Genomic DNA, 13,504 nt, shown 5'->3' on the forward strand with positions numbered 1-13,504 from the left:
TTAATATTCACGGTTATTATGGACCATAACTGTCATTTTCAATTCAGCGGCGCTCGATGCAAATAGACTCTATAGAAAAGAGACGTATTGTGTTTCACGCACCAGGACTGCACGCGGAATCGGGGAGGGCTCTGCTACCTGCGGGGCTTGGACTTCCAAGGTGCCAGGAGCACAGGTGGGCACGCACCGCCGCTTCAGATGCTGGGCTCTGTGCCCGTTGCCTCCGGGGGCTGGGCTGACTTTGCAGGCAGCTGCGAGGCAATGCTGACGTGTTCATCGGCTTCCCCAGGTGCTCTCCTCCCACATTACCTTTGGCTCAAAAGTCTCACCTGAGGCGTTTGCCCATTAGGATGTTGCCTGTTTTGTGTCATTCTGCAGCCTGTCGTTACTAGAGGATTCAGATGGATCCTTTTGTGTGAAAGCCCAGTCCCATGTGGCTCAGCGTTCAGGATCTGGAGAAGGGCCGCACGCAAATGAAAGAGACGAGACAAGAAATAATAATTTGGAAATATTGGGGGCCAGGCGGGCAAGCCCAGTGCAAGAGAAAAGACTTCCCCTGGTGCCCAGGCCTTGCCAAACTTTTATTCAATTTTGGATACGCATATAGCTCTTAGGCAGGTAATTGCGGTAACAGACAGATTATCTTAAAGGTCAGTAAATATTAGAAAGATTTACTCTGAAATTATTTGGTCAGGAAATAGCTTGAGCCCCCATTGTCTGGACTAGACAATCGGTGCATAGCTCTGGCCCTTGCCAGGGCTCAAGGTTCACCAGCGTTCCGGGATCCTTTTTACACTTCCCTGCTAGTGAAGACAGTGGGTGGCTTCCCACACTTTTGTATTTAGAGCAACTGGCATATGTGATGCCGAGACCATGGGTGAGTGATCACTGCAACGTCCCTGTGACTGCAGCTGCCCAGTGACCTCAGACTGGAGTCGCTGCCTAACCAACCGCCTAGCGAAGCACAGCCTGCAGTGCAGAATCAAGAGCAGTACATGTGATGGGCTTTATGTTGGGGTGTGGAGTTAGTGTAGCTTGAGTTTGTTTTGTAGCAGTGGGTAAGTAATAGGAGGATATGCGGTGTTGTCTCTTTCATTGTCACAGTGTTTTCTCTACACAGTTGAGCCCTTTAATTCTGAGAGCTTCTGTTCATGTCCTCCGGGGTCCCGCGGGCACCATTTCTATTGATACATATTGGTACTGCTACACCGGGGCTGTTTTTTTCTTCCACGCGATGCAGCATCAAAGTCAATAATGAGAAGACATTGCACGAGTGACATTAAGCGATGGCAGTGTTGGGGAATGTGGCCTCGTTGAGTTGTGCACATCTGGAGAAATCATCTGGACAGCCTCCTAAAAGCCTTTTTATTTGACGAACCACTTCCTTTCTGTTGCTACACATCTCACCATGGGCTTTTAAAAAATATATATATTTTTATTGATTCCAGAGAGGAAGGGAGAAGGAGAGAGAAATAGAAACCCCCATGATGAGAGAGAATTATGGATCGGCTGCCTCCTGCATGCCCCCTACTGGAGCCCACAATCCGGGCCTGTGCCCTGACCGGAATCTAACCTTGACCTCCTGGTTCGTAGGCCATGTGGGCCAGGCTCACCATGAACTTTTCTCCCAGTCAGGAGGACACATCAGGGGGTGGGAGGTGGGGTTCCCTCTGGGGGTGGGAGGGGGTTCCCTCAGGGCGCTGGAGAAGGGCTCCCCATGGAAAGAAAGCCCTGTTGGGTTTGATGAGGAAGTTAAGGCTTTGACAGTGTGTACGTGCATCCATGCAGCTTGTACTGCAAACAGCAATCTGTCTTGTTCTTATGTAGAAATGTTTGTTTATGTAACGTTTACACGTCATGAATTATACAGGATCTGTTTCTGGTCATGATTAATGTGAACTATTAACTTGAGCAGCTATTTCACTATCTGTGTTATTAGCAAGAAAGCACCACACACGTGTTTAATGTCAGTGCTCTACAGCCGTTGCACTGAGCCAGGAAGTCTGTAGGTTTTAGCCTTCCAGTCGAGCGATCTCAATTAAAGGGCTGCTTAGCCATGAAACACTTGCCCAGGAAGAAAGCCGGCTTAGAATACATTTGTCATAACACGATCTAAAAATAAGATGCTTTTCCCCTTTAAAAAAAAACAAGTGCTTTGTTTTTACACTGAAGCACTGTGTATTGATTGGAAAATCTAGAAAAATACACAAAATAAAAATAACCTTGATCACCTTCCAGAATTAGTTATTTTAAAGATATTATAATACAGTTCTAATGAAAAGTATTGAATGATCCCTGTGTTCCAGATATCATAGAACAATATTCACTTTAGACAAGAACTTACTGTCCCACAGCCTGTGGTGAGGGTGCTGTTACTGAGTCGTGTCTCAGAGGAAGCTGCAGAGCCGAAGCATTAATTTGTTGACGACGCTGCGGATTTAAGCCAAGGTTTTCGACGTCAAAGTCTGCATTTTGAAACCATTATCAAGTCTTCTCATCCTCTTCTGCACAGTGTTCTTCCCTCTTCTAGCCTCTTCCTTCTCCAGACTGGACCACAGCAATTACGTTTTTATTGATCACATTTTTAACCTAATTTATTTTGAGAAACATATCCACCTGCCCTTAAATATTTTTTGCAATGTGGTTTTCTCCCGAAAAAACATTTTGTTTTTTTAAATCTTTATTGTTGAAAGTAGTACATATGTCCTCCTTCTTCACCCATTGACCCTCCTCTCCAGCCTGCCCCTGCCCTCCCCACCCTCCTGTCTGTGTCCATGGGTTATGCATATATGCATACAAGTTGTTTGGTTAATTTCTTCTCAGCCACCCAGCCCTGCAATGTGGTTTTCTCCCGAAAAAACGTTTTGTTTTTTAAAATCTTGATTGTTGAAAGTAGTACATATGTCCTCCTTCTTCACCCATTGACCCTCCTCTCCAGCCTGCCCCTGCCCTCCCCACCCTCCTGTCTGTGTCCATGGGTTATGCATATATGCATACAAGTTGTTTGGTTAATTTCTTCTCAGCCACCCAGCCACCCACCCCTACCTTCCCTCTGAGGTTGGACAGTCTGTTCCATGCTTCTATGTCTCTGGGTCTATTTTGTTCATCAGTTTATTTTGTTCTTTAGAATGGCTTTTACTATCCATAGATCACATGGTTTAACCATTGCTAATTCAATCTGTTTCCTATTATTGCTATTTAGGTTGGCTCAACTATTTGCCTATTATAAGTGTTATATGATGAACATCTTTGCACATATTTTTTATTATTTCCTTAGGATAACTTTCTAAATAGGACATTTCCAGCTCTAAGGAGAGCCCATTTTAAAGGCTTTAGATATATTTAGGCAAATTACCTTTAAATAGTTTATACGGATTTTTATTTGTACAGCAATACATGAGAGTGGCCGTAAAACTCCACAGTACACAGGAAATGCAATTAAAGATGAGGAGGATGAAAAATCAGCAACTCACTGTACTTTCAATTTAAATTAATAGGGTAGATGTCCATTGAAAATCTTTATTAACATAGCTTGAAAGGCCTGCTTTTCAAATAAAAATTAAGAAATTTAGTATCTATAAAATTAACTTACTTTTATGTGAATAAAATTTCATGCAGAAATGTCAAAAGGAGGAAGAAAACCGTAAGTCTGTAACTAAGGGGATGAGATTTGGGATGGCGGCATAGGTTAACGCCGGAGTTTGCCGCCTTGAACAACCATTTCAAAAGTGAAACTAAAAGACGGAAGGGACATCACCCAGACCCACAGGAACGCTGGCTGAGTGGAAGTCCTACAACTAGGAGGAACAAACTTCTAATCAATGTTTTCGGGTCTTACTTTTTTCTTCCTCTTTGATGCCAATCTCTAGTTCAAGCCAATGTCACCTTTCTCTGGCACTCTGCAATTGTACCCAAAATGCTTCCCATCAACAAAGTTTATTTTTTTAAATTTTATTTTTTTAAAGAGGGTACAGGGACTTTATTGTGAATTCTTGTTAACTTTGTTGAGTCTGATGATTGTACTGTGACTATGTTAAAGTCATTATTTATTAAAAATACATAAAGCTGTAATAAAGCAAAGTATTAACACAGAGCTAAAGCCGTAGGTACAGGAGGTGGGACATGCTGGGTGTGACCTGTTAGAGCCAGCGTTTGGCCTCAAATTCTGCTCCCTCCAGTTTTCCTTTCTGTGCATTTTTAATTGCTGATAGCATTCCAGATGTCTCCCGTTACCCCTCTAATTCCCCTCTACCCAGCCCCTAAAGCTGTAATAAAGGAAAGCATTAACACAGAGCTAAAGCCGTAGGTACAGGAGGTGGGACATGCTGGGTGTGACCTGTTAGATCCAGCGTTTGGTCTCAAATTCTGCTCCCTCCAGTTTTCCTTTCTGTGCATTTTTAATTGCTGATAGCATTCCAGATGTCTCCCGTTACCCCTCTAATTCCCCTCTACCCAGCCCCTATCCACCCCCTTCCCAGGTCTTCACCACCTGAATAAAGCGTATTTCCTAAGAAAAGCTCTTAAACCTCTGAAGAAATGTGATTAGATCCCCGTGTGGGTTTTCAGGGGTGAAGAGTCCCCGTGGGAAGTGCAGTGCATAGGAATTGGAATTCAGGGGACTTTCAAGGGCGAAGGGATGAATGGGTGAGAGTAGGAATGAGTTTTTAAGCTTCAAGGCTGCCTCGGCGAAGGGATCCTTGTTCTCTGCTGCCCTCTAAGCTGGACGCGTGAAGAATCTGTATCTGTTCCAGCTCAGGTGGGACCTGCCCGGTCTCCCCGGGTGGGCAGACGGAGGCTGCGGGCTGTCCGGTCGGTGGGGGTGACCCGACCAGGACAGAGCCTGGAGTGACGCTGGGAGGATGCGCTCCTAATGGGAACGTGGTGACAAGGCCAGGTGCTCCGTGGGGAGCCCTGGGAGCTGGAGCAGGTGTGAGGAGCCCATTATTCCACACTTATTCTTGAAGAGCCAGATGTACCTGAGACTTAATAAGCATAAATTTCCCACAGTGCCCTGTGGTTTGAATTTCTCCTCCCAGCACTCCAGTGTAATGTGTGCGTGACTAGGTTTTAATCACCTCGCAGGTTGAATGATTTTTGAATTAGATGGGTGGTCATTGTAAGGGGTCGAGGGTTAAGGGGTCAGGGCGATAAGCAGCGTTGAGGGAGAGGAGTGCTCCGTTCCCAGCTCAGAGCTACGTGCAGACTGGGTGCAGCTCAGCCCCTCTGATTGCGCTCCCCTGGGGAGGCAAGTTCGAGAACTCCAGAGGCCACGCCAACAGCGGAGACCGAGAATAGCAAGCGAAGGGAGATGGTGTTTTAGACCATTCTCTCCGCAAGCCTTCAGAAGCTGGCATCTGATGATGAGAATGTTTCTATAATCAGAGGGGATACACTTTTTAAAACTACTTCATGCCTCAGGCCAGTTGCTGCAGGCGGAAGTTTGAAACAAATAGCACTGTTTCAGTTTCTCCTCTTACTGTAACTAAGAGCCCCCACCCCCACCCCTCCTGGCCACTGCAAGCATTTCTCTAAGATAATGGCTCTTCAGAAGGAGGCTGAGGGCTCCTCTCGGCCCCTCACGGCAGCCCTTGGCAACCAGCTCCTTAAAAAGCACACAATTTAGGTGAAACATCTTGGATTGTATCTAGGCAGGGCGGGAGTGCTCTTTATATGTGAAACAGTTGGAAGAATTGCTCCCAAAGAAGTGAGGTTCAAACCAGCTTGCGCCGGTAGACTGTGTAGCAAATTGTAGGCTGTGATCTTTAAATATATATTGATTTCAGAGAGAGGAAGGGAAAGGGAAAGGAAGAGAAACATCAATGATGAGAGAATCATTGATCGGCTGCCTCCTCCATGCCCCTTACTGGGGATCCAGCCTGCAATTCCAGCATGTGCCCTTGACTGGAATTGAGCCTGGGACCCTTCAGTCCGCAGGCCCACGCTCTATCCACTGAGCCAAACCGGCTAGGGTGGCTATGAACTTTTTAATTAAAAAAGTAATAAGAGAAATGATTAATATGAAATTTATCGAGTCAAAACTAGTGGAATAATATCACTGATTGAGGGCTGGGCTAAATCTTACAAGGTAGAACATCTATTATGTCTCTTTAATTCTCTAGGGGAGTTTCATTTTTCTAAACCAAGGCATAAATTCCCCCCAGACTGCCCAATGATTTCAACTTAGACACAGCTGAGAATTTAGGGTACCCCAACAATAATGTTTGTTTTAGGAGGAATAAGCCTTCAGCAAAATCTCTGATTGGAGATAGCATGGAGCCCAGCTTTTGTTTGCACTGTTTCAGAAGCAGGCTTCATATCTATTTCTAGCTTTAGCATAACTTATTAATATCTTCTGAAATCTCCTGACTTTCTTAGAGTGAATAATATAATACTAGGTCAGAGCAAAGAATACAGTCACTTTCTTTTTATATAACTTAATTTTTTCCCCCCAAAAGGAAGAAAATGAAAATTATTTTCTCATCAACTGAAGATCAGAAGTTAGATTTTTAAAAGTTTTATTTACTTATTTACTAGAGTCCCAGTGCTTGACATTTGTGCACTTGTGGGGGGGTCCCTTAGCCCAGCCTGTGCCCTCTTGCAGTCCGGGGGCCCTCAGGGGATGTCCGACTGACAGCTTAGGCCTGCTCCCTGCATGGGAGCCTAAACCATCAGTCGCATATCAGCGCTGCTGCCACCACTGCTGCGCTCTCCAGCCTGGCTTCTGGCTGAGTGGCGCTCCCCCTGTCGGAGCACACTGACCACCAGGGGGCAGCTCCTGCGTTGAATGTCTGCCCCCTGATGGTCAGTGTGCATCATAGCGACCGGTAGTTCTGCTGTTTGGTCAATTTCCATATTAGCCTTTTATTATGTAAGATTAGAATATGTTTTTATTGATTTCAGAGAGGAAGAGAGAGGGATAGAAAGATAGAAACATGAAAAAAAGAAGAAACATCAACGATGAGAGAGAATCATTGATCAGCTGCCTCCTGCAAGCCCCCTACTGGGGATGGAGCCTGCAACCTGGGCATGTGCCTCAACTGGGAATTGAATCCTGACCTCCTGGTTCATAGGTTGATGCTCAGCCGTGTGGGACGTGGCTACAGTGTCTTGGCCAGGTTCAAGCCTCGTAAGATTAGAATATGTTTTTATTGATTTCAGAGAGGAAGAGAGAGGGATAGAAAGATAGAAACATGAAAAAAAGAAGAAATATCAACGATGAGAGAGAATCATTGTCAGCTGCCTCCTGCAAGCCCCCTACTGGGGATGGAGCCTGCAACCTGGGCATGTGCCTCAACTGGGAATTGAATCCTGACCTCCTGGTTCATAGGTTCACACCCTTACTTTGCCTCGTGGCATCTGCTATAAAATAAAGACACGGCTTGTGGGTGCTGGCTCCTCATCAGGGAGCAGCGTGCCACCGAGACCCAGCTTTCATTCTCTTGTCTGTCTTTTCTCAGTCCTTTCCCCGCCCCCTCAGGATCACCTTTGGCCGTAACACAACCGAGTTAGGTTACTGCCCTGAGCGCCACGCGGTGGAAGCAGAGGAGTAGATCTCGGGGACGAAGTCATGGAGAAAAGAGGGCAGAGCCCCTGTCAGCCTGGGTTGTTCTTCGTTGGTAATTCCCGTGATTTTGTCTTTTCCCGTCACTCCTGGGAATCACTGTGCCCACGAGCAGGAACAGTCAGCTCAGCCTTGCATTGTGAAATACAGGCGGAAACTCCGAGGTTCCGTACTCCCTGAGCTTTGCAACTTCCAGACTTGATTATGTAAGCGGTTGTAATTTTGATGTCGTCCCTGGGACCTAGGAAGGAAAGCGTTGACAGCACAACAGGAGAGTCAGGGCTCTGTGCTGGCATCGGTCCCCGAAGTGTGTGCTCGTCGATTTAGATGCTTGTTTATGACGCCTTTGATCTGAGAAGATTGCTTGCTCTGTTTGAAGCATAAACTGCCATTCCCACACGAGGAAGCAAGATGTACAATCTCTGAGTAATAACACGGTTTACTCATTTTTCTAAAATGGCACCATCCAAATGATGTCTTCTTAATTCTGCCTGTAAGTTTTTCATTTTGAAGTTAGCACATTCTCTTCTCAAAAGTTGGCTTAGAAAACTCAGGAAATGAAGTGCTTTTTCTTTTTGAATTGTGTAATTGAAGTGCAAAGAACTGTAGGTTTATGGTGCTGTAGGCTAGTTTTCCAATTCAAGAAAGCTTTCTTCGTGATACGTATTCGTCGTATTCACTTGTTCATACTCATAAGTGAACAGTAAGAAGACATTCTGTTGTGATTCACTTTATTTCATCATGGACAGTAAGAAGCCCTGCTCAGCTTCATTCGTCCTTAAATGGCCCAACTTGATGCGAAACCAAAGATTTCTGACTAGACGTATCCTGGATGTGTTTTCATGGAAAAGGACGTATACGTTGTTTGGATAAGGTGCACTGCTGACAGACCATCTTATTTAAGGTGCTTTTCAAGGACCTTTCCTCTTCCAGACTTTACAGTTTAGCAGGACTGTTTCCCAGCCACTCTCCCGGGCACACAGAGACGGGTGAGACGTGATTTCCGCCCGTGCTGAGTGGAGTCGTGTGTAGGCGGATTCCCATGAGCAGGTTTTCAGGACTGTCATTGGCCTTCACCGGCCTTGCTAGGGGCCACGGGTGGTGGTGGTGGTGGGGGGAGGGTCCAGTTCACCTTGTGGAGGAGAGGAAGGGCAAGAGACAACTCTGTTGTTTCCTTTATAAAAATTCAACTTGTCTTCCAGGCGCTGACTGATGAACCATTGGGATATGGGTAGTATTTGCAATTGAGAATATTGATGAGATTTTCTAGGAAAAGAATTCAAAAGACAGAGATGAATGAACTAAAGGTAGAAAATTCTGGGGCAAGAAAGCAACCTTCATAGGACAATGGTTGAAGAAGCGTCATCTAAAACCATGAGTTTAGCACTCTGGACTGCAACTTATTAGGTTATAAAATCAATATGTGGATGTGAAATTAATACAGTTACTTATAGACAGAATTTTAAAAACACAGAGAATAGGAAATATTGGTGTGTAGGTAGTAGAGGTCATTATTGTTTTGTGAAAGAAGTTAGGAATAAAAAACAACCCTTTAGCTTTGTGACTGCTTAGCTATGAAGTAAAAATAATAACCATGATTTTAAGCTGGTTGACTGGGAAGATGGTAAGTAGAATGTGAAAAAATAAGGAAGAAAACTTTTATTTTTTGGTAGGAAATTGAAAATTTTATTTTTAAAATATATTTTTATTGATTTCAGAGAGAAAGGGAGAGGGAGGGAGGGACAAGTGAAACATCAAAGATGAGAATCATTGATTGGCCGCCTCCTGCACATCCCCTACTAGGGATTGAGCCTGCAACCCAGGGAAATTGAACTGTGACCTCCTGGTTCCTAGGTTGACGCTTAACCACTGAGCCACACTGGCCAGGCAGGAAAATTTTTCTCGATCGTATTGAATTTTATTTCACAGTCAAGTGAAACGATGAGCAGGGATTACAAACTGAAGATGGAGATGTTTGGGCATCGCCCGTAAGGGAGTTATGGAAACCCTGGGTATGCCTGAGCTGTCCCAGGATAACTGGTAGGTGTGGACACGGAAAGCCCGGGGAGTCAAAAACAAGGTCATGATACCGCCTCCCCGCCCCGAATTTCCAGTGGTGCCCACATCTGCTTTGTAGAAACTCGACAGCTGATTCCAGGAATCTTTACGGACAGAGACGGGCACTCTGTCCAGGGACTGGCCGTGGTCTGGCGCCCACTGTCTTCCTGGCGTCCATCCTGGAGCGCTGGTTGTGTCCTCCGCTCCCGCTGCCACCATTGGCGGAGGGGGAGCCTCGGTTGCGGCTTGGCCCCTTCCCCCCAGAAATGGGTGCTCCCCCTCATGACGTCTAAGGGCCCGGGAGCCCCTGGTGGGAAAGCTCAGCTGGCGTGTCTGTGTCTTTGGCTCCCGCCCCTTGTTCCGGGGCCTCTGGGCCCATTGCGACCATTCTTTTCCAGGTGGGCTTCGCTCCTCCCTGAGTCTCCTCTTGGGAGGGTGACTCGCTTCTTCCTCCTGCCTCCTCAGCCCCCCGCAGGCTTTCCACGCCTCTTTCCTGGAGTTAGGAGACATTGGAACACCCACATTTTCCCTTTCCAATCCCTGTCGGGAAGGTATTTTTCTCCTGGTTCCCCCGTGACGAATCCCGATGGCCTTCTGGAAACTCATCATTCGCAGTTGTGTTAGAGCAGCACTTTGCTGAAAGCGACTGAGTTAGAGATGTTTTATTGCACTGCACAGAGCTAAGACGTGCAGGAGCCATGGCGATGGAGAAACTCGCATGACGGATGTGTCTTTCCCTGTTTCGCAGCCCTCGTTGAATCCTGGAGGGAGCCAGTCGTCCGACGTGGTGCTTCTGAATCACTGGAAAGTGAGGAACTTGGAAGTCCAGCGCGGTGACATTGTGTCGTTGGTGTAAGTAGCCCAGAAACGTACTGTATGTGTTCATAAATGGCAGCCTCCTTGAACTGGGCATCTGCCGCTAATACCACATCGCCAACTATTAAATTAATAGGTACATTTAAAATGTGATGCGTTTTAAAAAATCAATTTTGAAATGTAACAATGCTATATAAAAGGGGTTTTGTTTTACATTTAAAATGTATCCACTGGTTGACCTACTTGGATTTGGTAAAATGAGTTTAATGAAGAGTTGATTGGAAGTTACTATATTGAAGACTTAGAGTGTATATGTTTGGAATTAGTTTGAATTATTTAGAAATTTTGCATCTTGGAGGCAACCTCTGATGCTCATGTTTTATGCATTTGTGTAGGGACAGGATATTCCTAGGATCATTGGGATGTGAAATCCTGTGGCCTCTCAGTGATTTAACTGGAAAAAGGAGGTTTCGGAGGCTGGCAGGCTGGAGGCTTTTGCTTGGGACCAAAAGGTGGCGCTGTTTCCCTGTGAAAGTAGGACAACTGGTCAGGAACAGGCATTGCACTCCTGTCCTGGGAAGAGAAGGAGAGCACGATCCACAGGGACATCGTACCGCCCAGCACATGCCTGGCGGGCGGAGAGCTGAGACTTTCCTGTTTGTTTGTTTTAAAGGGAATTCTCTCCGAGAAGCCTGCGACAGACCTGCCTTACTGCTTCTGGCTGCAGCCCCTTGTAGAAATGGCTAGTGTGATCCCCTGCCATGCCAGGTGGTGCACTGGGTAGCAGTTGATGGAGCCCTGCTTGTCATTTATGTTAACAGTCCAATCCCCCGCTGGGTGCAGGCCTCCATGTTGCGTTTCTGATTCTTGAATTGGGAGGCCCGATTCTCGGTGGGCCTATTTATAACTGTTCGGTGAAAGCAAAACCGGCATCGACTTGTTCACACTCACCTCCGGCTGGTGCCTGTGGAAACAGGTATCGTGCAAGTGTGGCTCAGGGAGCCTGTTGGGCCAGGATTCGCGTGAAGGTACACGCACTGGACCTGGTGAGGGACTCATGGGACGAATACGCTTGAGTGTGTTCTGGATGGCAGGCCCCCCCCCACCTCATTGGGGATTGGAAGCTCCCTGTGTCCTTGAGCACTTGCTGCAACACGCACCTCCCCTCGGAGCAGGCAGGGGTCTGCCCTTCAGGGCCCTGGCTTTGCGACCTCGCTGGCAGGTTAGCCTGTCCCAGCTTAAGGTTCTCGTGCCTCTGGTTGGGCAAGGTCACATCCTCACTCAGCTGGGGATGGAGAGGACGCCGCCGAGTGAGGGAGGTCACTGTCCGCAGACAGTTGTCATTGTGTTTTTCTTTAGAAACTTGCTGACTGTCTCTAAGCAAGTGGATCAGAACAGGTGATTGGGGGGAAAATGGCTCCTTGAAGTTCTGGGTTGCAGGGCTCATAGAATTACCCTGGCTTATCATAGACTGCTGAGGGGCAGGAAAAATGAGACTGCTCTTCTGTGTAAACAGTAAAGCGATGATATTTATTATATAAATTAATTTCAAGCACAGTACATTCCAATTGATGTTGATGTGATAAACTAGCTACTTTGGTTGAACTGTATTCTTAATGAGTTAATTATGTGCTATATCTGTCTTGTACAAATAACAGATTTTCCTTCGTAATGCTTGTGCTAGCAGGAGCTACTTATAATGAAGAATGCTTAGTTAAGGGCGTTATATTTAACAACAAATAATTAGTGTTGCTTTCAACATTCTTTAGCATGATGTAATACTCTAAACGGTACCATTTAGCCCGGTCGGCGTGGCTCAGTGGTTGAGCGTTCACCTATGAACTGGGAGGTCATGGTTCAATTCCTGGTCAAGGCACAAGCCCAGGTTGCGGGCTTGATCCCTAGTGTGGGGCATGTGGGAGGTAGCTGATGGATGATTCTCTCTCATCATTGATGTTTCTCTCTCTCCCCCTCTCCATTTCTTTCTGAGATCAATAAAAATATATTTTAAAGATACCATTTAAAGTATCAAGTTTTGTGAGCAAAAGTGCTTTCTAAACATGTCTTTATATGTTCACATATTTTTAGGGACTGCTTCATTTGAAAAGATTGACATTGGTTTGATTAATGTTCATAATATACATTTAATTCATGTCAGGAAACACTATTTGCTTTTTCTATAAAATACATCAGCCACACACACCACACATAGACACACACCACACATACACACCACACACCACACGCCACATGCCACACATATACACACACACCACACCACACACACACACCACACACACTACACACCACACATATTTACATACACCACACCACACACACACACCACACACCATACCATACATACACACACACTACAACACACACATACCACACACACTACACATACCACACACACACCACATACACCACACACACCACACACCATACACACACCACACACACAGCTTTTCATCAGGTGAGACCTACGTGTGTGGCGCCCTCAGTGAATGTCAGTGTGACCTCTGAGTGAGGGTCTGCCTGTTGCCGGGTTTGCAACAAGTAGCCTTTCCTAATATGGGTCCTCAAGGCTTCTCCTCATCAATGGAAATAAACAGTTATCCAGAAAACAGTCTTCCCGTACCTCCTCAGAGAGAAATGTTTCCTGAGCTCAAAGCACTGATCAAGTTGGGCGGCTGTCGCGTCAGCACCATCCCCTTCCTCATTAGCCACAGACATGTCCTAGCACCTGTGTGTGTGTGTGTGTGTGTGTGTTTGTGTTTGTGTTTGTGGTGCGTGTGTATGGGGGCGTGTGAGTGTACCTCAAAGCCATTTTATACAGTGACAATAATCGCTCCTTGTTCATTATAGTTATTGTAGCTGACATGTGCTAGTAAGCCAAGTAAGCAAATTTTTAAAATAAAGTTGTTTCTTTTTACCTTGAAAAGAAGGCTTATGGCTTGCAGTGAGTAAGGAGGGTTTCTTTTCCCAAGTCTTCTTCCCAGCTTCTTGCCTTTTCCTAAAAAGGTGCTCAATCTCATAGTTTTCCTGCCCTTTTCCAGCCACATCTGG

General features: G+C 45.9%; 1 protein-coding gene across 1 annotated transcript in view; it reads left to right on the top strand.

Annotated features, from left to right (window-relative positions):
* The window catches only part of IMMP2L (inner mitochondrial membrane peptidase subunit 2), a 493,363-nt gene that overhangs the window by 42,731 nt on the left and 437,128 nt on the right, over positions 1-13,504 (top strand). The window contains exon 3 of the mRNA XM_015559698.1: positions 10,368-10,471. Coding sequence (XP_015415184.1) covers positions 10,368-10,471 — 104 coding nt within the window. The remainder of the gene's footprint in view (positions 1-10,367; positions 10,472-13,504) is intronic.

The sequence above is a fragment of the Myotis davidii genome, unplaced genomic scaffold (assembly GCF_000327345.1).
Source record: "Myotis davidii unplaced genomic scaffold, ASM32734v1 scaffold573, whole genome shotgun sequence".
NCBI classification, from domain to species: domain Eukaryota; kingdom Metazoa; phylum Chordata; class Mammalia; order Chiroptera; family Vespertilionidae; genus Myotis; species Myotis davidii.